Source organism: Bidens hawaiensis, unplaced genomic scaffold (assembly GCF_021521415.1).
Source record: "Bidens hawaiensis isolate Kalapana, Puna unplaced genomic scaffold, B.hawaiensis_p1.1 tig00013187_1, whole genome shotgun sequence".
In the NCBI taxonomy this organism is placed as follows: domain Eukaryota; kingdom Viridiplantae; phylum Streptophyta; class Magnoliopsida; order Asterales; family Asteraceae; genus Bidens; species Bidens hawaiensis.
In genome coordinates, this window is record NW_027492113.1 from 333837 (window position 1) to 358075 (window position 24239).

Below are 24239 nucleotides of genomic sequence, written 5' to 3' on the forward strand. Positions count from 1 at the left end.
GAGTCCGACTGGCTAAAACCGAAACCGAGACTAAAACGAAAATGAAAAACTGAAACCGAGCGGTTTCAAAAACTCCAAAGACTAAAGTTTTGGTTTTCGGTTTGGTTTTATCCGACCACACCGAACCGCACCACGGACACCCATAGTTTTTGGATTATTTTATTATTATGGATTAACTTTTGAATTATTTTCTCAATGAAATCATGCTTTCAAATTATCTTTTGAGTTAAGTTGTATTTATATGAAATTAATGAATAAACTATTTAACCAAGTTGGACCTTTCGATATAACTCGATTCAACCACTTGTAAAATTTTTATACCCAATCTGATATGAGTTAAAAACCTAACATTCTGAAAATTTTATAAAGCTAAAGCGATAAACCAATAGAGCTTCCTACTTAATTTAAAACAATAAATTTTAAGTTGACCCAAAACATGCGTGTTGAAAATAAACCAATAGAGCTTCCTACTTATTTAATATAGATTTAATTTTCTAATACAAGAATAGTATTGGCAATTTGTCATGCATGAAACTTTCCTTATAAATAAACCTATAGACCTTCCTACTTATTATACAAACTACAAGCCAACCACACTAAATCAAACTATTAACTACCACCACTTTGTGCGACATTTATCACCGGTCCGCCGCGCCGCCTCCTCTACATCACCACCATAGACCCCGTAGCATAAAATCTAATCGTTAGGCGACGATGAAAGGTGTCATCACTGTTCTACCCACCATTACGGATGCTCTTGCCCAAGTGACTGTGGGTATTGTAGGAAGTGTTGCCGATGGTGTTATTGATCTTTTAGAGAAGTCGTTTCTCGTTGAGCTCGTTTCTAATGATCTTGATTGTAAGTAAATTTATCGCGGTTTTAAATAAACAAACAATTTTAGTTTAAAACTATTATAACCTATAACTATTTGAAGTACAATAACCACCAAATAGTCTAGTCTAACAAACTTTATTAAGTTGATTAACTTGCTTTTACTTGTCTTTTACGTTGTTTGAAGCATTGGGAAGAGCGAAGGAGACGGCGAAGGCATATGCAAGTAACGGCGGGTTATTGGATGGAAGTAAATACAAATTTGAATTCGAGTTTGAAGTTCCTAGTGACTTTGGGGATATAGGTGCGGTATTGGTAGAGAATATGCTTCATAAAGAGGCGTATGTCAAGGATATTGTTCTTGATGATGGAAGTATGATCTTTCCTTGTGAATCTTGGATTCACTCTAAGTATGATAATCCAGATAAAAGAATCTTTTTCACAGACAAGGTTAGTTATAAATTAAAACAAAACAAGTTACTTAGGTTTTATGTTTTGTTACACATAAGAGTATCCACAACGTCAAACCTCTAAAAATTGTCACATCAGATTCCAAATTTTTCTAAAAAAACATTCATTATCTTTCACATCACCAAAACTCCTCAAACCCGTTAAAAAATTATTAAAGTTGTGTATATCTATGTATATATATATATTAATATGTACATATATATGCGATGTGAAAGAGGGTCCCGGCCACCCCAATGTCGTCCTCCCTGCAGTCTACAACCATAGACTTGGTGGCCATAATGCTGAAGTTCGGCTGCTTAAAGTCCATAGCAATTCACCTAACTTCAGACCTTGGATATTTCACCCTATTGTGAGTGACTGAGTGCTCTTATGAGAAAAGAGTAGAAGTTGCGTGACGTGACCAGCCTGAGCTGGGTCACGTAGGTCGCAGAGTCCTTCTCCATATTTTGTTTTGTTTTGTTTTGTTTTGTTTTGGGTTCTTTTTTTAAAGATGGTGAAGATAGATGATGGTTTATGGAAGAATGTGGTTGGGTTGATGGTTATGTTTGATTTTTTTAGGGTTTGTGTTATATAGTTTTTTTATTATTTATTTATTTGCTTTATTTTAACTAATAAATAACATTCAATATTTTAAATATAAATTTATTAAACATGTTAAATATAAATCAAAATAAAAAAATAGAAAATGAAGAATGAATCGCATCCTACAGAAAAATATGTTGAGTGATCATGGAATTGAGTAATAGAGAAAAATTGATGTTGCGAAGATAAAGAATAATCATCATCATCATTATCATCGTTGCAATAAATCCCACAAATAACAAAGTTATGGTAAGGTTTGAGAAGGGTAAGATGTAGACAACCTTGCCTCTACCCTAAAAGAATAGAGAGGTTGATTCTGATGAGACCCCGTCTCGAATAAAGAATAATGATAATAAACCATAATACATAGCTTAGGGTGTTTAGATATAATATGGTCCATGTTCATTGTAACTATGGTCCATGCATGTTCGTACATTTTTAGCCTATCTTATATATGGTCCATGTTATAAATTACACTTTTATGCATCATCACATGGTCATTTCGGTCCCTTCAACCCAAATAAAATTCATGTATATTGTCGTTTCCTGCATTTTCTCCATCCTAGAATTCAATAGATCTTGGTGATCAACTTAGAAAATTATATTTAAAACTAGATTTTTTGTATGTAGTGTACATTATATATATAAAAAACTTTATAAAAGAAGAAACCACCAAAATCATCTATACATAATGGTAGCTTTTTTAGAGTGAATGTATGTTGAAAATAATGAGAAAATACCGAAACTATAGAAACTATAAAAAGATGTATTAGAAAAGATATAAGTCATAGGAAAGAATATGGATAGTAATTAAGTGACATAATGAGAAAATATGTGTGGGACTATTAAAACGATATGGTATATTTTAATAAACCAAAAGCAAAATTTTGCCTTTCAAAATTGAGTGGCGGCGCAACTTGTTGCCTGCTTGCCTACCTTTTTATTGTAATTAGATCCTTTTATACGAAATGATCGAAAACAAGTTATAGATAAAAAAAAACAATTTCATAATGCCTAATCAATAATAGTAGTACGAAGTACCGCATTTTTATTTAAAAAAAGGGAAAAATGTGAGATGAACATTTTTATAACAAATGAAAATTGAACATTTGCATATATAGTATAAAAACAAATTGTTTCTTAATTAATTTCAAGTATTTAAATACTACGTAAAAATTAAATTCTTTTGAATATTATACTGTTATATTTTTTACAGGATTTTTTAATTAATTTAAATTTAATTATTTACATTATATTTTATAAATTCTACTCGTTTATTTTAACATAAATTTTAATAGCTTTGGATCAATTGGAATTTGATCTATGACCAATTGTGTACATATGCATATCTTATTGTCACAACATAACAAGACTTATGTTACGGACTGAATCAACCGTCTCATAATACTATACAAGTAGTTGTACTCGTATTGAATTATTTAAAGATATAGAGATGAACTTAATTCACTATCTATAGTAATGTAATGTTTTAAGGATGAGAAATTGAGATGTATGGTTGAGCGATAAAATTTTGGAAAAAAAGGGAAAAAGTTGATTTGGTAGTGATATAGATTAGAGAGGTATCGAATGACAAGAAATGAGTTGACGAACGACCCCCACTCCCATCCATCCTACACGCAGCGACGAAGCTTAGGCGAAGATGTCGATGGGGCGGACAAAAATAAACATTAAAAATCCGTAAACGGAGGCGGCCGTGATCAAATTTTCCGTTAGAAATGAGTAAATTTACCCTATGTATGAAAATGTTAGACGAAAACGGGTAAATTTACACTACAACGCGAAAAAACAGAGGGGGCCGGGGCCACCCTGGCCCCAACTATCCTTCGCTGTTGCCTACACGCCAAACTATCAACTTATCTAAAATCATTGATGATAGTTTTTTAGGGCCCGGACTTGTACGTTGACAATTCGGTCTAGTTTGGTGGAATGGACATTTCAATATTTTATTTTTCTTGCAATTGTTTTAAATTGTTTTTGAAAGAGTTCTTTTGTCAACTACTTTAGTATATTCCAATTACATTTAATCAATTTTATATCTAAAATTTCTAATTCTACTAATTTATTTTTTTGTCTTAAGGAAATATTTCTTTTAGATTTTGAATTAACACTAATCTAATTAATTAGTTATTGAATCCGAACATCGGTCCAACCAATTGGATCGGGTCAGGTCAAACGATTAAATCACTATTTGATCTGTTCAATTCTAAAATTAAAAAAACAATCAAAATTTAAAAGAATTTAGTAAGTTTATTATTAACTAAATCACAAATTATATTACAATAAATTAATGACAACCTATTTACAAAAAATAAAATAAAAAATAAAATAAAATCTAATCAGTATGTGGTTGATGATGATAACAGACATATTTACCATCTCAAACGCCTGTGGGGTTAAAGTCTCTAAGGGAGAAAGATCTCGAGTCTCTACGAGGCAATATTGGTGAAGGAGAACGCAAATCATTTGAAAGGATTTACGATTACGATACGTATAATGACATTGGTGATCCTGAATCTGACCAAGACTTGGCTCGGCCCGTGCTCGGTGGCAAGACTCATCCTTACCCTCGACGTTGCCGCACTGGACGTAAAATGACCTCTACAGGTAGCATCATCTATAAGTTTGTTTGTTATTCGTTATTTTACCTTTTAAAATGCAGTTTTTAAAAGATTGAGTTTTGCAATTCAAAAAGAGATAGCAGCACAACTTGTTGTCCGTCTGCTTTATGTTTCGATATAATCACTGCTTTTCAGCCTTATATTAAATAAAATTAAATATTGATGTTTTATCATCATTTTTGTATGTAAGAAGTTATACTTTTGTAAAATTTCAGAACCCTGGACGGAATCAAGGACGTTACTCCCATTTTACGTGCCGAGAGATGAAGATTTTTCCGAGATAAAACAAGTAACATTCGGGGCAACGGCATTGTATTCGGTATTGAATGGAGTTATACCGACGTTAGAGTCCATATTAACAGACCTGGACAAGGGGTTTTCATCATTTAGGGACATTGAATCACTTTATGAAGAAGGTGTTGATATGCTTCAGTCTGATGATAATCATGGACTATTAAGTGCTCTACCAAGACTTATCAAATCAATTGCCAACACAAAGAAAAGTGTGTTGCAATTCGAAATCCCTCGAATGAATGACAGTAAGCAAGATATCTTTATAAACTATGTGTTTTATATTTGTTGAATAATTAAAACCTAATAAGTAGGGATGTAAACAAACCGAACTAGACCTTGTTCATGTTCGGCCGTTGAGTTTTTATCAGACAAACGAACAGTTCATGGACAACTTACCGAATATAATTTCTTGTATGTGTTCGTTGATTAAGAAATGAATTGTTCGTGAACTGTTCATGAACACAAATAAGCGACCACAAATATTAAACCCACTTATAAATTATCACATCATACTCATATATATTTTGTTCAATATATATAATAAGATTAGAAAAGTTATCAAAAAGTGTTCAAAGACTTTTTACAGCCTTACTAATATGTATTATATGTTAGGGATACAATATACAATTATAAATGTTAACTAATCAAATAATATTTCTTAATTATGATATTGACAACAATAGTAAACTTTAAGGTACATATTCTATGTAATATGATTAAAATGAACTTGCATGTTAAATGTTGTAATTACAGGAGATTCTTTTTCTTGGTTTCGCGATGAGGAATTTTGTCGACAAACAATTGCCGGTCTCAATCCGTATAGCATACAATTGGTCACGGTATGTCCCACGACAACTTCTTGTGAGCATTATTATGAAATCGGAGGATCGTGAAGCTAATGTTTTGTGATCAAAATATGTAGGAATGGCCATTGATGAGCAAACTAGACCCTAAAGTTTACGGACCAGCTGAGTCAGTAATTACTAAAGAGATTGTGGAGCAAGAGATTAAAGGTTTCATGACTCTAGAGGAGGTAACATAAAAGCAAAATACATGGTGAAATCACGTTATATTATCTATGAAATAGTTCGAAAAAACTAAGAAACTGTATCGGTGAAAAATATGTTTTCCATGTATTAAATAGTTGAAACATATCTTTATATATAGAGAGATTAAAACGATAAGGATAATATAAAGCAAAATGTTAGTAACTATTCTAATATTCATACTTAAGATAGATTAATGCTGTATAATAAATTTAAAATAAATTCTAAATAAAACAATAGTTGTAATAGACCAAAACTTGACTAACAATTTTATATTTTACTTTTTATTTTTGTTCTTGTAAAAAGGCATTGGAACAAAAGAAACTCTTCTTGTTGGATTACCATGATCTCTTCTTGCCTTATGTGAACAAAGTAAGTGAGCTTGAAGGGACAACTCTCTATGGTTCAAGAACTTTGATGTTTCTCACACCAACCGGAACATTGAGACCACTAGCCATTGAGTTAACTCGTCCACCAAACAACGGGAAATCACAATGGAAGCGTGTGTACACACCGTGTTGGGATGCTACGGGTGCGTGGTTATGGAAGCTAGCCAAGGCTCATGTTCTTGCTCATGATTCTGGTCATCACCAACTTATTAGCCATTGGTAGGTTACCTTCTTCGCTCCAAATTATTTATCTTTACTAATCTTTATGCTTATGATTTTTTTCGATTTCTAGGTTTTATAATATCATAAGTATTTCTAGACTTTTTTTTTAACTTTGTTTTGCCAATAGACATATCATGTCTATGAGTGAACTTAAGAGAGAGATGACAATCCTTTTTTTTTTTTTTTTTTGAGTTTCTTGTTGTGGCAAGCGGACCCATTCTGACTACATGATGAGTTACTATTCGCTTAAGTTTACTTATCAAAAGAGCGAATTCCCAGTTTTTGACCTTATTACCCACATTCGCTTTTCTTGCCAGAGAACTTACAAAAAACATTGTTAGATTTTCCTTAAGTTCACTTGTAATTAAAGTAGCAAACCGCCTATTTGTATAATAACAAAAAAAATATGTCTGGATGTTTCCCGCGTTGCTTTATCAACTAAAAAACCAAAATGTTCTTATACTTTATTTTGTGAATGCATTTGCAGGTTAAGAACTCATGGTGTCACTGAACCTTACATAATAGCTACTAACCGTCACCTTAGCAAAATGCACCCTATACAAAGATTATTATGTCCTCATCTTAGATACACAATGGAAATCAATGCCCTAGCTCGACTAGCACTAATTAACGCGGGCGGTACTATAGAGACATCTTTCTCTCTAAAAAAGTATTCGATGCAGTTTTCCTCTGATGTATACGCTCAACAATGGCGGTTTGATCACGAGGCACTTCCAGCTGATCTGATTAATAGGGGAATGGCCGTGGAAGATGAAAGTGCACCACATGGCTTAAAACTAACAATTGAAGACTACCCATTTGCCAATGATGGTCTACTTCTTTGGGATGCCATTACACAATGGGCTACCACATACATAAACTACTACTACCCACAACCGAGCCTTGTAGAATCCGATACAGAACTTCAAGCATGGTGGACCGAAATCCAAACCGTTGGTCATGGTGACAAAAAGGATGAGCCATGGTGGCCACAACTCAAAACACAAAAGGATCTTATCAAAATTGTCACAACAATAATGTGGGTGGCTTCTGGCCACCATTCAGCGGTCAACTTTGGTCAATATGATTTCGCGGGTTACTTCCCAAACCGACCAACTATTGCAAGAACTAAAATGCCTGATGAAGATCCAACTGATGAAGAATGGGAAGCATTTATTAGTAAGCCTGAGGATGTGTTATTGGATTGTTTCCCTACTCAAATTCAAGCTACTAGAGTCATGTCGGTTTTGAATATTTTATCGAGCCATTCACCAGATGAGGAGTATATTGGTGGAGCCATTGAGCCGGCGTGGGCGGCTGATCCAACTGTTAAGGCTGCATTTGAAGAGTTTAGTGGTGAGTTGAAACAGGTTGAAGGTATCATAGACTCTAGGAACCAAGATCCTAATTTAAGGAACCGAAGTGGGGCAGGGTTGTTGCCATATCAGCTTCTTAAACCGTATTCTGAGCCTGGGGTGACAGGAAAGGGTGTTCCATATAGCATATCTATCTAGTTATCTATAAGTTTAATTCACGTTTGATAACAATGGTTGAAGTATTTAATATGATAGTCATGTCTAATTTGATCCATGTATTAATCTATTGTTGGTTGGTATTAATAAATGTAATTTGTGAAGTTGGATGTTGAAATACAAAAACTAAATATCAAATATAGGGGTCAAAGATTTGAGTGGGATTAGGGCTTTATAAAAAGTTTGTGGTTCGCGGCTCGTTTGAAAAAAAATCCGTTTGAATAAAGCTTGAAACTAGATAAGTTGGCTCGACTCGACTCGATTTTTAAACAAGTCGAGCTCAAGCCAGGTTGGCCTGTCTCGTTGACTCGATTAGATTAAACCCTAAATTATAAAATATAATAATATAGCATACCAATAAAAATAATACATATATTATGCACCTCTAAAACATTATAAAACAACAAAAATAAATATATATTATTATAAATTCTCTAGTTTATAAATTTTATACAAAATGATGTTAAAAGTTGAATTTTTGTTATTTATATATCATTATATGTTAGAAAAATAAAAAATAAAAAATAAATTAACAAGTTTGGCTCGACGAGCTTGGGCTTGGCTCGCGCTTTAAATAGGCCGAGCTCTAGCTCAAAGTTTCAGCTCAATAAATTAAACAAATCAAGCTCGATCCAACACGGTTAAGTTTAGCTCGGCTCGATTACAGCCTTATGCGGGATAATAGCCCCAAGAATGATGAATATAATGACATGTGTCACACAATATTCTCTTTTATTATAAGAGGATATGTATCTGCGTGTATTTGACAACCTATATAGAAGAAAACCTCTCTAACAGAACATCCATTGGATGTTCCATCAATAAAATGAATGCATGACCATTTTTGGGAAGAGTATAGGGAATTAGAGTCGTACCCGATATGTTATATATAAATTTTGAATGGTGGATAAACATGAGTGGGGGAATTTCATCCTTTTACAAATTCTAAGATGCATTCACGGTTCGTATTTAAAAAAAAGACAAATCGAACTGGGTAGGATGGTCAGTTCATCTGTTTGGCTAGATCAACCAAACCAACTGAACGTTTTACTTTAATTTTGTCAAGAATATCAATTCTAACTCGGGGACAATTAAAATCATGTAACCATGAAACATGACTCTTTAACAACTTTATCTACTAGGTCTAACACGTTGGGTATAAAATGGATTGTAAATAACTTACTATAGTTAAACATGTTGATGAGTTGTAATATTATTGATGAAAAAGCTTACAAATTATGTATTTGTTATTTTAAATCTAAACGTGTTAGCGTGTCAACCCGTTTCTTTACAATCCATTCAAACACGAGTACACGACCCGTATGTTAGGCCGGCCAATTCGTTTACATCACGACGTGTTTAAACCTAACCAAACTTTATAAACCCTAATTAATGCCACCCATATTTGTAACCATCTTAATAGATTTCACATCATATAGCCAAATGCAATACCCATACGTTACAAACTATTACTAAAACTGATAACAAATACAAACTATTACTAAAACTGATAACAATAATTATACATAACACGCGAGTGACCTAAAAAGGAAATCTTCTCTTTCCTAGCCAACATTTTCTCATTATAAATTAGATGTTTTAGCACCAACTTTCAAATCAAAAAATATGTTGAAGTCATAATTCAATCAATCTCATTCTCTTCACAACCTACTACCAATCCATAAGCCCTTCATCCGTGGTGACTCCGCTAACCATTCAGCCTCCTCCGCATACTCTCCCGCCATCCTACGCCAACACACATCATCCACAAAGAAATCCAGTGCAACCGCTACTCGATCCACCTCGGTTGCCAGTAACATTAAAGCCATGTCTATTCCCTTTCTTACCGATGACACCACGGTCAAGTGTGTTATCACAATCCTACCAACCATTAGCTCCGCCCTTGACGCTGTAAGTAATGCTGGTGTAAGTATTGGTGGTGTTATGGATGTTGTATCCGATCTTCTAGGCCGGTCTTTCCTCTTGGAACTCGTTTCGAATGACCTTGATTGTACGTGTATATAGTTATATGTACCTTTTTTTCATCGTCTTTACATCTATATTAATTATATCTATATCTATATTTGTAAACTCTAATAAATAAAAATCTCTAATGTCATGTGTCAGCTGAAGGAAATCAAAAGACGGTGGAGGCATACGCAAGATATGAACCATTGGATTTTGACACTAGCGTATACACGTATAAATGCAACTTTGATGTCCCAAAAGATTTTGGAGAAATCGGAGCTGTGTTGGTAGAAAGTGAATATAGTAAAAAGATGTGTTTCAAGTCCATTGTTCTTGATAATGGTGTTACTTTCACATGTGAATCTTGGGTTCACTCCAAGGTTGATAACCCGGATAAAAGAATCTTTTTTACTGATAAGGTCCACACTAATCCTTCAAATTTGTATATCTTATGTGTGTTCGAATATTAGGTATATATAGTATATATTATGTATAATGCTAAGTAAATGTTTTCCTAACCATAGACTAATTAATAGTTGTTTATAATTTTTGGACTAAACTAATATGTTGTGATTTAGTGAAAACTTTGTACTAGAATTGAAGCCTAAATGTTAACTTCAGATTAGTGTATAACAACTGTAATGAGTTATCAGTTAGTGCAATTGAAATACTGAAATACAATATACTTATAGACGTCCACTTTTTTTTCTTTTTTTTTTTGTTGTAGTCTTACCTTCCATCTGAGACACTGAACGCGTTAAAGTCGCTAAGAGAGCAAGATCTAGAATCTCTTCGAGGCAACGGCCAAGGGGAGCGTGAATCATTTGAGAGGATCTACGATTATGATGTATACAACGATCTTGGAGATCCAGACGACAACTTAAGTTTAGCACGTCCGGTGCTTGGTGGCAAAGAACATCCTTACCCTAGGCGATGTCGTACTGGTCGAAAAATGTCCTCCAAAGGTACGAACCGATCAGTGTATCACACATTCACACTATATTAATATATTATATGAACCGGCTGAGAATGAAACTAAAAATTAACATAATATGTTGCATACTTGCATTACAGATCCATTAACGGAAACCAGAACTTTGCTTCCTTTTTATGTACCCGCGGACGAAGAATTTTCAGAGATAAAGGCAGTTACGTTTGGAGCAAGGACATTGTACTCTGCACTTCATGCAGGCGTACCAAGTCTAAACGCAATTTTGACGGACAAAGACAAGGGATTTCCATTATTCACAGCTATAGACTTGCTTTATGATCAAGGTGTTAATGTTGCTACTCCTGACAGCGGAATCCTAAGTGCTTTACCTAAACTTTTTAAACAAACTGCTGATGCTACAACCGCTGTTATCCAGTTTGAGACTCCTGAAACCATTGATAGTAAGTGTTTGTCATTGTTTAATCATTGTTATAAAAATTTCAATTTGTTAGCTTAGCTTTTTAGTGAACTAATGGCTCTAAATGCAGGAGACAGGTTCTCATGGCATAGTGATCAAGAATTCTGTAGACTAATGCTTGCTGGTCTCAATCCTTGTAGCATACAATTGGTTACGGTATAAAACTATAAACCTTAAGCCGTAAACAGTTGCATATTTATTATGTAAATGGTAATAACATATGTTTTTGTATATCTAGGAATGGCCATTGATGAGTAGATTGGACTCTGAAATCTATGGACCATCGGAATCGGCATTCACAAAGAAGATTGTAGGGGAAGAGATTAAAGATTTCATGACTTTTGAGGAGGTAATAAAAAAGATAAACACAATTACTGATTATTATGATTGTTAAGTTTTTTAGTGTTTAAAAGAAAGCAATTATGTTATTGTAGGCTCTAGCACAAAAGAAACTGTTTATATTGGATTATCATGATTTGATCTTGCCTTATGTAAATAAAATAAGAGAGATTGAAGGGACAACTTTATACGGTTCAAGAACTTTAATGTTTCTTAATCCTGATGGGACATTGAGGCCACTAGCCATTGAGTTGACTCGTCCGCCGTCTGACGGGAAACCACAGTGGAAACATGTCTACACACCAGCTCGGGATGCCACTAGTTCGTGGCTTTGGAAGCTAGCCAAAGCTCATGTTTTGGCTCATGATTCTGGTTATCACCAACTTGTTATTCATTGGTTGAGAACACATTGTGTTACAGAGCCTTACATTATTGCTACCAACCGTCAACTCAGCCAAATGCATCCTATTCGACGACTACTTCTACCTCATTTCCGTTACACTATGCAAATTAATGCTCTTGCTAGATTAATCCTCATTGACGCCTCTGGTATCGTAGAGTCGATATTTTTCCCCGATAAATATAGTATGGAACTTTCCTCTGATGCATATGATCAACTATGGCGTTTCGATCAAGAAGCACTTCCATATGATCTAATTAGCAGGTACACTTTTTGCACAAGAAAGAACACAAAAAAAAAAGAAAAGAAAAAACAATGATAAGAAAAATTATCAAGGAAAGTAACATTTCCATCAAACTAATTGTTCTGTATAGACATATAATAAAACCTAACATCTAGCGACCTATTCATAAATTGTTTAGCGGGAAGTTCATTTATGTTTGTTTATTTCATGAATAACACTTTTTGTTCATTTGGTTAAATGAATGAACAACACATGTCTCATTCGTTCACTTATACTTTATAATTCATTTATATTCGATTAAATAAATCAGTTTATATTTACTTATATTCGTTAATCTACGTTTTCTATTTTAATTTCGTTCATATGCATTCGTTTTTTATTTAATGTTTTTAGGTCCATTACAGTTTAGTGTAGTTTTGTGAAATTAAAATATCACAAGTTACAAGTTAGTCTCGTTTTGTTTGTTTTTAGACCCAACATATGATGTTCATGTTTACGTTTAATTGGTGTTCGTTTATGTTCATTCGTGAACCAGTTCGTTTATAACGAATGAACATAATTCATTTTCTTAACGAACAAACAAACACAATCAAAAATTCGTCATTTAATTGTTTGTTTCCGGTCGTTTTTTGTTTAAGTTAAACGAACGAACATGAGCATGCCATGTTCATATTCATTTAATTAGTTGTGTACATGCCTAATTCTATAATTTATATGATATTGTTTAGAGGTATGGCGGTTGAAGATGCAACTGCACCACATGGTGTAAAACTAACAATCGAGGATTACCCGTATGCAAATGATGGTTTACTCATTTATGACGCCATTAAACAATGGGCAACTTCTTATATCAACCATTATTACCCTCAATCAAATATGGTGGAATTTGATCAAGAGCTTCAAGCATGGTGGAATGAAATCCGTACAGTTGGTCACGGAGACAAAAAAGATGAACCATGGTGGCCACAACTCAAAACCCAACAAGATTTGATTGGAATTGTTTCAACCATCATTTGGGTGGCTGCTGGCCAACATTCAGCGGTCAACTTTGGTCAATACGATTTCGGTGGATATGTTCCAATAAGGCCAACTGTTGCTCGAACCAAAATGCCTAACGAAGACCCCACAGGCGAAGAATGGGACACGTTTATTAAACGACCCGAGGATGTTTTGTTGAAATGTTTTCCGTCTCAACTTCAAGCTACACAAATGTTACTCCTTTATGATGTTTTATCAAGCCATTCACCCGATGAACAGTATATTGGTGGTAATATTGAGGCAGCGTGGGCGGCGGAGCCAGCAATAAAGGCGGCTTTTGAGGAGTTTAGTGGAAGGATGAATGAGTTGGAAGCCATCATAGACTCGAGGAATATGAATCCCAATTTGAAGAATCGTTGTGGTGCGGGGTTGGTTCCGTATCAACTTCTGAAACCGTATTCTGAAAGTGGTGTGACCGGGAGAGGTGTTGCAAATAGCATATCTATCTAGTTAAATTGTGGTTATAATTAAGGTCATAATCAGTGGTTTGGTTATGGTTTATGGCTATATGGAATAAGTTGGTCACTTTTGTGTCCTAGGCTGTTGTATGATCGTTGTATAATTCTCCTCTAGAACTCACGGTCATATTTATAAGATTGTAATTGTAATTTGTATATACATGGATATATAGTGGGTGGCATACATATGAAATGATAAACTCAGGAACAATTGAACCAATCACATACACATGTATATATCATAATGATAGCTCTACATTTATAACACAACTTGAATATCTTGAATGTTTTGTTTTTGAGTAAATTACATTCTTTATGTTTGGGTCTAGTTGGTGATTATGTTCTTTAACTTCAATAAGTGCGTTGAACGTCCATGAACTTCGATAGTTGTTAGTTTGTTACAGATCTCGCCCTTTTGTATGACGTCCATCCATTTAGTCCGTTGAGTCAAAGCACGCACCACTTACATGAGGGTGAACATACAGTCAATCGGCTTTACGTTTCTAAGTAGAGCCGAGTAAAGGGTGGGGGCTTTCGTAGCTGGCCGCGTTACATTGGCAAGGGATGGAAGCAATGCTTTAAACAAACGAGTATTAACATATGTCTAGCTAGTTCGCCCATTTAAGTTCGTTTATGATCGTTTGTTTATGTTCAATCATGTTTCTTAATGTACACATCGTTTAAGGTTTTTTGTTCACATTCATTATTATATTCTTTCAGACTTTTAGGTATGTTAAATTTCGTCTAATTTTAGAAATTATGACATTGCCTATTTTTAATTTAGCCTAGCTTTATTGACTTTTTAGATTAACAGATTGTTGTAATTTTTATACGGGTTAGTTTAATTATGTTCATTCATATATGTTTAGTTATGTTAATTAGTTCATTTAGGTTTGTAAACCATTCATTTTTTTTAAAACACCAATAACTTTAGTAACGCAAGATCACGATTAGGTGTAGGAGTGTGTGGGTTTGTCTCAACTAAGCATTTGCTTGTTGATAGTCCCAACTAAAGACATATTTTTTTTCCAACGGTTCGTGACTAACATATGGTTAACTCTATTAATCTGATGTTGAGGTGGCACACCTTGTTGTAAAAAAAAAATTCATTGTGGTGTTATTAGGTGACAAAAAAATTGTTAAGAGTGTTATTTGTCACCTAATAATGTTGCATAATGATTTAATTTCAACAACCATGTGTGTGCTACCTCGTGGATGGTTAATGATAGTCATGGATCATTGGAAACAAATATGTATTTAGTTGGGACCGTTATCAGCCAAGTGTTTAGTTGGGATTATTATTTGCTAATAGGACATATTTATAATTACTTAAAACCAAATTAACTTTTTTTTTTAATTCAAGTTTCAGCTACTCAAGGATACATAAGAGTTTTCGTACAAATAGTACAAGAGATATTACCTGAGTTGCATAATGTGGTGCCCCTTCCTGATAGCTAGGGGGTTGAGTCCTATTTTGGGCATTGCTATAATAAATTATAGGTAGATTAGATTGTTGTTAAAAGAAAGTAAAAGACATGGACAAGATTTGGATTAGTCCCGAGTAAGGACCCACTCAACTAGGCTAAGTTCGACTTCGGTCCGAGTAAGGACCCACTCAGCTAGGATAAGTTCGACTTTGGTTCGAGTTTCAAGTTTTCGTTATTAACGGGTTATTCGCAATAAGCTCATCCAAGGACATGTGCTTTTTTTTCAAACAACTTATTCTGGCACAAACTTGTTCTAACCCGTTAGCCTACGTAACCCAACAAGTATGTTTGTTCAAGTTTAGGGAAAACTTATAATTTATGTGTTCTTTTTCTTAGTTTTTAATTCTAAACATGTTAGTGAGTCAACCCGTTTCTTTACCTTTTATTTTAATGGCGATTTTTTTAATTATTGTCGTCTTTAACCAAGATCTCCGTAATTCAACCTTAGGTGTTTAAAATTTTTTCATTTGTCAATGGACCACTGTCAATTCAAACATGGCCTAGTGTTAAGCTTGGCCAATCCGTTTAAAACCGGACCTGTTTAAAGTTTAAACCCAACTACACGTTGTGTGTGTGTTTTTTTCTTATCTTCCACGTGGTATATAAATTAATCACAACCCATACTGATGACAATTGTGATTTCACTTGGTATAGATGTCAAATGGACTACAACCATACGTTGCAAAATATCTGTAAAAATTGATAACACGCGAGTGAATTAAAAATGAAACCTATTTTCCGCATTTTCTCATTTTAAATACTGATTCCAGCTTGTTTCAACTTTCAATTCACAAAAACATATAAATTTTGGATATCCGAATCCAAAATTTTAGATTCGGATATCGAAATTTAACTATGGGATTTATAGATCAAATTTCAATGCCCCTATTAACGGACCCATCAAAATTCAACAATACATTTGAGTAATAAACTTGTTAGCTGTTCAAATATCTATCTCATTGAACTACAATATATTATCTATATCTCAAAATAAATATTTCTTTCTACAATTATAATTTTAAGATGAGGTTTTTATCAGATCATCCACAACTTTGGAACTTTACATACCGGAACATCAGCTTACATTAGATTACAAACTTTTTATGAAAAAACCTTTACTTTTTTCATAATACCAAACTTTCACAAACCTCATTAGAAAATTGTTATAATTGTATTTGTATATCTACGATATATATGCAATTATGTTTATTTCAGAAGTGTTTTTAAGGAGAGAAGTGCGACAAATCATTATAACCAATCATAATTTTTCTTTTATTTTTATCTTTAATTTATGTAGAAGGGTATAGTTGTGATCTTTACAAATTTGTGAATATGGTAACTAATAAATGTTATAGAGAGTTTCAAATAACAATTTATTTTTATTTTACTAAAGTATTTGTAGGAGGTTACTCAATTAAAACATGAAATTTTTATATATACAGTACATGAAAACCAACATTTTAAAATAAGTATAACACATATCCAACTTATGCGGTTCGGGAAAAGTAACATAAAATGAATTTTTAAAATTCTTATCTAACACCTTTGCATTTGATCCAACCTCGTAGTGTTCTAACCCCTCACACATTAGATAAAACATATATTAATACGTTTATCAACAAACAAATCCACATTTTTATTAATTTTTCATTTTATAACAAACAAACAACCATTTTTTTTTAATTTCAAATTTAACCTTATTTTATTGTAGTATGTACACAATTCAAATTCCCCTAATCGATATTCTTCTATTTATATATTATCAACAAACAAATCTACATCTATTCAATTTTATTTTTAATTTCAAGATTTTATCTAAATTACGCGTACATACTTCGAAATACCACATACATAGTACATAAATGAACCTACACACGATATAATTAAGCATACACAACTCGAAATACCTTCTATACAATATATATATGAACCTACACGCCATAAAATTACACATACACAATTTGAATTACCACACATTATACAGTTCTGAACCTACACAGTACATACATGAACCTACATACTATAAATATTACACAAGCAATTCAAAATACCACCTAGACGGTATATATATGAACTTACACAATACAAAAATAAACCTACACACGATAAAAGTTACACATACACAATTCGAAATACTACTTACATAGTAGATATATGAACCTACACAATTCAAAGTAATCATTTCTTTATTACATTAAACTACATATCATAAATAACGGATAATGCTAATAACCTACATTTGTAAAATTTTCACATATACATTTGTGATACCACCTAGACAGTACATATATAAACCCTACACAGTATAAAATAATTTTTTTTTCAAAATAAATTGCATTGATAAATAACGTATCATAAAAATAACCTACAATTGTAAAATTTTCACGTATAGATATGTGATTCCGCCTACACAATATATGAATATGTGTAGGTAATACATGATATTTGATGCATTTGAATAAATACAATTGAAGATATTATGGTATATATTTGATTAAAATGAGTTAAGTCTTGATCATATAGCTCATGGTAACTGTCTGAGGAATTGTCTACATAAGACAATGTCAGTCGACTCGTTGTCCAAGGAACATATATTATAGATGTCATATAAACATGTGGAACTTACCAACAATTTTTTTGAAGTTTTTATGCATTCATTCTCAGGTAATTGAAGCATTGGAAACTCATATGGGTCACACGCACTAGGATGCATTTTGGGAGTTTTCATCTTATAGCCTCTATGAAGTTTAAAACCTCTGTATTTGTGAAACTCGACATTATCTAAAACTTATGATTTGTAAAATATTTTGAAACAATTGCAATGTAATCTTTGGGACAAAGGTTGCAATGAATGTTGAAACTCTTTTTGTACAATGCAAACCATTTGGAGTTTGTTCAATGTAAACAATGACTACGATCCATGAAGTCAACACTGTTGTTTATGTCAAAATCATTGAAGTTGTTTTCCCATACTTCTTCATGTAGTTTGTGGCCCTGTGAATGGTCATGGCCATATACATCTTCTCAAAGTCTGTTCTTTGATTTCTAGAAGATCTTAATGATGAAAGGATGGAGGCAATAACTTTCCCTGAAACAATTCTTCATGGTTGGCCACAAAGGTGTGGAATAAAGTGATGTGAGAGTCGTTAACTTGAGTTTGGGGGGGCGGGGGGGACTGCATTATTTATTGTTTGAAGATTGGTGGATGCCATGAGCCTTGAGAGCTTGATTTACTATATCCTAAACAGAGTTTGATGTTGACAATCGAGATAACATGAAAGCTTTGTTTTCGTTGGACTGAACTATATATTAAACCACTTTGACCCATTGAAGTGGATGAACAGTAGGATGTGACTGACTAAGAAAAGCTTAGCTAATTCCAATACCTATAGAGATACCATCATGATTCAGAGAACTGACATGGCTATTCATTCGGAGCTTGTCATCCATATCCAATGACTTGATTGTAGAGGTCAAGTCAGAGAGTGTTGTTGTATTCAAATTCGTGGTTTTCTTGATTGTAGTCACACTTCTGTTTCATGTGTAATGTAGTGAATTCAACAGCTTCTTTTTGATTTCTGACAACTCATTGGTGATACTAGCACTTCTCATTTTGGTAATTAGTGCGTCAAATATGTTGATGAAAAGGGTAACCGATTCTCCTTAATTATGATTAAACGTATTGAATTCTCCTTTCAACTTTTTCTTTCGGATTTCCCTCATATCCAGATTGCCTTCAAACTTTTCAACCAATGCATCCCAGATACCCTTTGCGGTGGTGCATTCTCTCAAGGTTTGAAAGATTTCAGTGGAAAAACACACACTGATTATGCCATAAGCCATCTCGTCATCAAGCATCGATTTCTTATCAGGATCAAAATAACTTTCAATAGGAACATCAATTGGTCCAGTAGCAAAGTCTTTTGTAGGCTTATGAGGTCCATTCTCTTAACAATACAAAGTCATTTATTCTCAAGATAATTCTTAAACCTCCACTTCTACTCTTCAAAGTTGCTTTCCTAATTACACAGTTTAGGAGGTTTGTTTGGAGTTTTCCAATCTCATTTTCAAACATCATGTAATTCGTTAACGATTCTGGATCGTGAGACATTTTTTTATAAACTGATAAGCAAGTCACCATATCAAATAGTTTTGAACATCAGTAAAATAGGTAGAAAAGGCTAGGTACAAATGAATCGCAATTGTACATAATTGTGATGCAGTTTGTTTATAAAATGTGATTGGTCTCAGGGAAAATGCGATGCGGTTTTTTGTAAAAAATCGATTGGTTTAAGGGAAAATGCGATGCAGGTTTTTTGTAAAATGCGATTGGTTTCAAGGAAATTGCGATGCGATTTGTTTCGTCAGGAATGTGACTGGTCTGTCTGGGAATGTGATTCGACTGGTTTGTGGGAAAATGCGATGCGAGTAGAATCTAAATGCGAATGCGATTGTTTCCTGATGCGATTAGGATCTAGAATGCAATGTGAGTGAGTTCCAAATGTAGTGCGATTGAGATTCAAAATGAGATGCGATTAGAATCTTAATGGCAATGCGAATGGAATCAAATACGATGTGATTGGTTCCCAGAAGCGATGCGAATGGAATCTGGAGAAAAGAAAATTGTGTAATACATTGTTAAGTACGGATTCTTATCCAAATACACTTTGTATGGCCAATTTTGGTGACTTTCGATATCAAAAACGAAACGCGTTAAATATGTTATGGTCAAGTTAATACTTGAAGTGAGGCGAAATCCGGATACGAGACGAGAGCTTCGGTGCACGAGTTTAGCTTCAAAGAGAGGAGATCTTTTAGTAGATTTGTGTTTGGCTATAAATATGTAACCTTGTATTTCATTTTAGTGTGTGTTTGTATGGTGTAAATTCCCCCACCCAACCCAAGGAGAGCTCACCTTAAGTGGGTCGGTTCTAATTTAATATTATCAATCTTTTAACCGAATGCTCGATCGTTCATATATCTTATCTTTATATCTTTTGTTCAGTCGTTTGATTTACCGCACCCATCTCGAAAACCGTGTCAAGAGCAAAACCGTTCGTGTGGTCATTTTGGGACCTACACACTTTTTGACAGTTTTGAATCTTTAAACACCTCAACAAACCCGTAGAACACTTGCACACACTTTTCAAACACGAAAACAAGATCAACATCCAAGGTTGTGATCCAAGAACCTCAACTAATAGAGCCGAAAGTTCTGATACCAATCGTAGGTCCTTAAGACGGGATTAAACGACATGTTTTTGAATCAATATCGGTTGCAAGCTAGCGGAAATCATTTACAACTTAACCAAGATCTCAGATCTAGTTGTGTTTGGTTATTACCCGAAATAGTAAAGAAAGAAGATAAAGTTGAAAGAAAGTGGGAGTTGGCAAGGAAAGTTTTCAAAAGGTTGTGTTGCATGGACATGTCTCCACTATTTATAGTAGGAGACATGCGATGTCTGTTTCCATTCATTGGTCCAAGATGGGCTTTATTTACACGATCCTCAGACCTAAATATTACAAGAATAAACGAAAGCTAACATAATGAAAGCATTAAAAACACGAAATAATACAAAAGACTACATAACAAAATATGACCCAAACATTTATTAGAGTGTGTTTCTCATCGCATCGCATAGATATCTTTCTACTAACACAATACAAGGAACACATAACTCAAAGAGAATACTTCCAATCTTTTATTAGGCATATAGTACATTAAAAACTTCATAAGAACTTGGTAGTACAATTTTTTACATAGGGGTCGAAATTTTCTTACTTAGGGGTGGAAGTTCTTTTCATATTCATCCCACCATTAAAAGTTTTTGTACAAAAAGTTATCTAAGAAAAAGTTTTTCTTTTCAGTCATCCCACCATTAAAAGTTTTTGTACAAAAAGTTATCTAAGAAAAAGTTTTTCTTTTCAGTCATCCCACCGTGTAAGCAACGCCCTATCGAGTTACATAGACATGCATTAACTTATATACTAAATTTGGTAATTAACATTCATGGTTCTTATATCAAAACTATAAGTTAATTATATCGGGTATATGTTAGATTAGAATGGGGCAGATAAAAAAAATCTTACATTACATGCATCATATCATAACAATTATGTTAAGGACTTTCACGCACTTTGTGGTGTATATATTTGAACATAAGATGATAAGAAAATAAAGTTACAAACATATAGTTACAAATTACCTCTTCAGTGGTACAAAGAAAAAATAAATTATAAAATTAACAAAATTATTACCAATGGTTTGATTACATACAAATTGTTTAGTGTTAACACTATAACCAGTCATGATATATATAAAGGGTATCGAAAACCATAAAACAAATTAAAGCACCAAACCATTCCCGATAACAACAAACACTGATATCTTGTTCAGTCATTACCGGTTCGGTTCGTCAAATTACCGGTCCGGTTCCGACACTCAATATAAATTACGATACTAAAAAGGTGATGTATTTAAAAAGGATGTTCAAATGGTGGTGTTGTGAATGTTGGAAACCTGCGTTCGTAAATGGACGCAAAAATCTGCACCTAGGGTGTACATGGATTAAACCGGACCGGACGAGAGCCTGACTGTTAAGCGTTTGACGGACAAACGGACGGTTCACAAACACTCGACCGAACGGAAATTCATGTTCGTGTCCGTTCATTAAGAAATGAGTTTGTCTGTGTTCTGTGTGCGTCTGTTAATATTGTAAACGGGCGTTGACGGACATACGATCGAACATTAATGGACAAACAAACATGTGAACATTAATGGACAACGACACTAATGGACAAACATAAACGGTTACGTATTAATTTCAAACATAAATCCAAACAACTCCACCAACAAATTTGGAATTACACCAAATAATATCCAAATATACTTAACCCTCAACATAATAACATAAAGTGAATCACTATAAGATATATCAGACATATGTAGTAATACAAAAGTGTGATTAATAACACTAGAAATTCCTAAATTAAATTACAATATTGGATAGGTCTAAACACTTACAATACCGGACAGACGTAATCGAACGAACGTTGCCAGACGTTCACGAACACTATCGAACGGACTTGGCCTTTGTCCGTTAAGCTTACTGAACAAATTTTTTTTGTCCATGTCCGGTTCGTTTATTAAACGGACGAACATAAACGAACTTCTTGCCGAACGGACGACCGTACATTCGCCTGACGTCCGGTTCGCTTACAACTCTATCTGCACACATAAATCCCTCACACGTACATGTGATGCATTCTCATTGCTTCCTAGGTTAGTTAGGCTAACATATATAGTTTAATATTCAAGCCAGCTCGACCGAACCAACCAACGTTTTCACATCAATTTTGTCGAGAATATCATTTCTAAATCGGAGACAATTAAAGTCATGTAACGAAGGAACATGACTCATTAACAAGTTTATCTAATAGGCCTAAAGAGTTAGGGTATAAAATGTTTGTAAATAACTTGGAAAAGTTAAAGATGTTGATGAGTTGTAATTTGATTGATGAATAAACTTATAAAATATGTAATTGTCAGTGTAATTTTAAACGTGTTAAATATGTCAACCTGTTTCGTTTACAGGCCAATTCGTTTACAATAACTAACGAAGCTTTAAAATATTAATTTTCGTCCGTATTTGTAACCATCGTATTAGATTTTACATCATATGGTCAAATAAACTATAAGTCTATACCCATAAACAAAAGTGTCAAAGATAGTTATAACACTTAAGTGAATTAAAAGGACATCTTATACTCTTTCATGGCCAACATTTTCTCATTATAAAATAGACGTTTTAGCTCCAACTTTCAAATCACAAATACAAGTGAGATTGAGAGTAATCATGTTGACGTCTCAATTCATACAATCTTATTCTCTTCACAACCTACTACCAATCCAGAAGCCCTTCATGCACGGCGACTCCGCCAACCATTCGTCCTCATCCGCATACTCTCCCACCATCCTCCACAAACACACATCATCCACAATGAAATCTAGTGCAACCGCTACTCGATCCACCTCAGTTACTAGTAACATTAAAGCCATGTCAATACCCTTTCTTACCAATGACAACACGGTCAAGTGTGTCATCACAGTCATACCAACCATTAGCTCCGCCCTTGACGTTGTAAGTAATGCGGGTGTGAGTATTGGTGGTGTTAAGGATCTTGTATCCGATCTTCTAGGCCGATCGTTCCTCTTGGAACTCGTTTCTAATGACCTTGATTGTAAGTATATACAATTATATACCTTTTAATGTTTTACCTTTATTATATATTCTTAGAAAACTTATATGTTATCCAATAACAAAAAAGTATTGTGAAATTCTAATTTACATGATACAGCACGAGGAAATCAAAAGACGGTGAAGGCATACGCGAGATATGAACTATTGGATTTTGACACTAGCGTTTACACGTATAAATGCAACTTTGATGTCCCTAAAGATTTTGGAGAAATTGGAGCTGTGTTGGTAGAAAGTGAGTATAGTAAAAAGATGTTTTTCAAGTCCATTGCTCTTGATAATGGCGTTACTTTCACATGTGAATCTTGGGTTCACTCCAAGGTTTATAACCCGGATAAAATAATCTTTTTCACTGATAAGGTTCACACTAATCCTTCAAATTTTTCTATCTAATATGTGTTAACATGTTTGGTATATATATTACTATTATTATTATTGCTATTACTATTATTAGGGATGGGCTTGGTATAGTACCCGTATCTGTACCTGTACTCGATTGTACTCGTACCGAAAATCAATAAAAACATGTACCGATACTCATACCAAATTTTTCGGTACGGTACGATACGGGTATTTCGGTATGGTATCCGTTTTCTACCACTTTGTATTCTTATTTCCAAACTTTCGACGA

At 33.8% G+C, this 24239-nt stretch overlaps 2 protein-coding genes across 2 annotated transcripts; both read left to right on the plus strand.

Annotated features, from left to right (window-relative positions):
- The first annotated feature begins 331 nt into the window (after positions 1–331).
- Positions 332–8111, plus strand: LOC143543601 (lipoxygenase 2, chloroplastic-like). Its single transcript, XM_077035885.1, has 8 exons — positions 332–859; positions 1020–1282; positions 4270–4510; positions 4740–5063; positions 5572–5657; positions 5741–5851; positions 6171–6472; positions 6963–8111. The coding sequence occupies exons 1-8, from the start codon at positions 715–717 to the stop codon at positions 7987–7989; spliced, it is 2499 nt and encodes an 832-aa protein (XP_076892000.1). The 5' UTR covers positions 332–714; the 3' UTR covers positions 7990–8111.
- A 1433-nt stretch (positions 8112–9544) lies between these two features.
- On the plus strand, positions 9545–14095 carry LOC143543604 (lipoxygenase 2, chloroplastic-like). The gene is made up of 8 exons (XM_077035888.1): positions 9545–10018; positions 10135–10394; positions 10703–10940; positions 11050–11367; positions 11455–11540; positions 11623–11733; positions 11819–12387; positions 13096–14095. The coding sequence occupies exons 1-8, from the start codon at positions 9835–9837 to the stop codon at positions 13853–13855; spliced, it is 2526 nt and encodes an 841-aa protein (XP_076892003.1). The 5' UTR covers positions 9545–9834; the 3' UTR covers positions 13856–14095.
- Positions 14096–24239: the final 10144 nt, after the last annotated feature.

What these genes read in the sequence shown, in the direction of transcription:
- LOC143543601 (XM_077035885.1), top strand. Translation starts at nt 715, where the DNA reads ATGAAAGGTGTCATCACTGTTCTACCCACCATTACGGATGCTCTTGCC. An exon ending in AATCCCTCGAATGAATGACA is followed by an intron (nt 5,064 to 5,571) that starts GTAAGCAAGATA and finishes TTGTAATTACAG; the next exon opens with GAGATTCTTTTTCTTGGTTT. An exon ending in GTTTCATGACTCTAGAGGAG is followed by an intron (nt 5,852 to 6,170) that starts GTAACATAAAAG and finishes TCTTGTAAAAAG; the next exon opens with GCATTGGAACAAAAGAAACT.
- LOC143543604 (XM_077035888.1), top strand. Translation starts at nt 9,835, where the DNA reads ATGTCTATTCCCTTTCTTACCGATGACACCACGGTCAAGTGTGTTATC. An exon ending in ATTTCATGACTTTTGAGGAG is followed by an intron (nt 11,734 to 11,818) that starts GTAATAAAAAAG and finishes ATGTTATTGTAG; the next exon opens with GCTCTAGCACAAAAGAAACT. An exon ending in CCATATGATCTAATTAGCAG is followed by an intron (nt 12,388 to 13,095) that starts GTACACTTTTTG and finishes GATATTGTTTAG; the next exon opens with AGGTATGGCGGTTGAAGATG.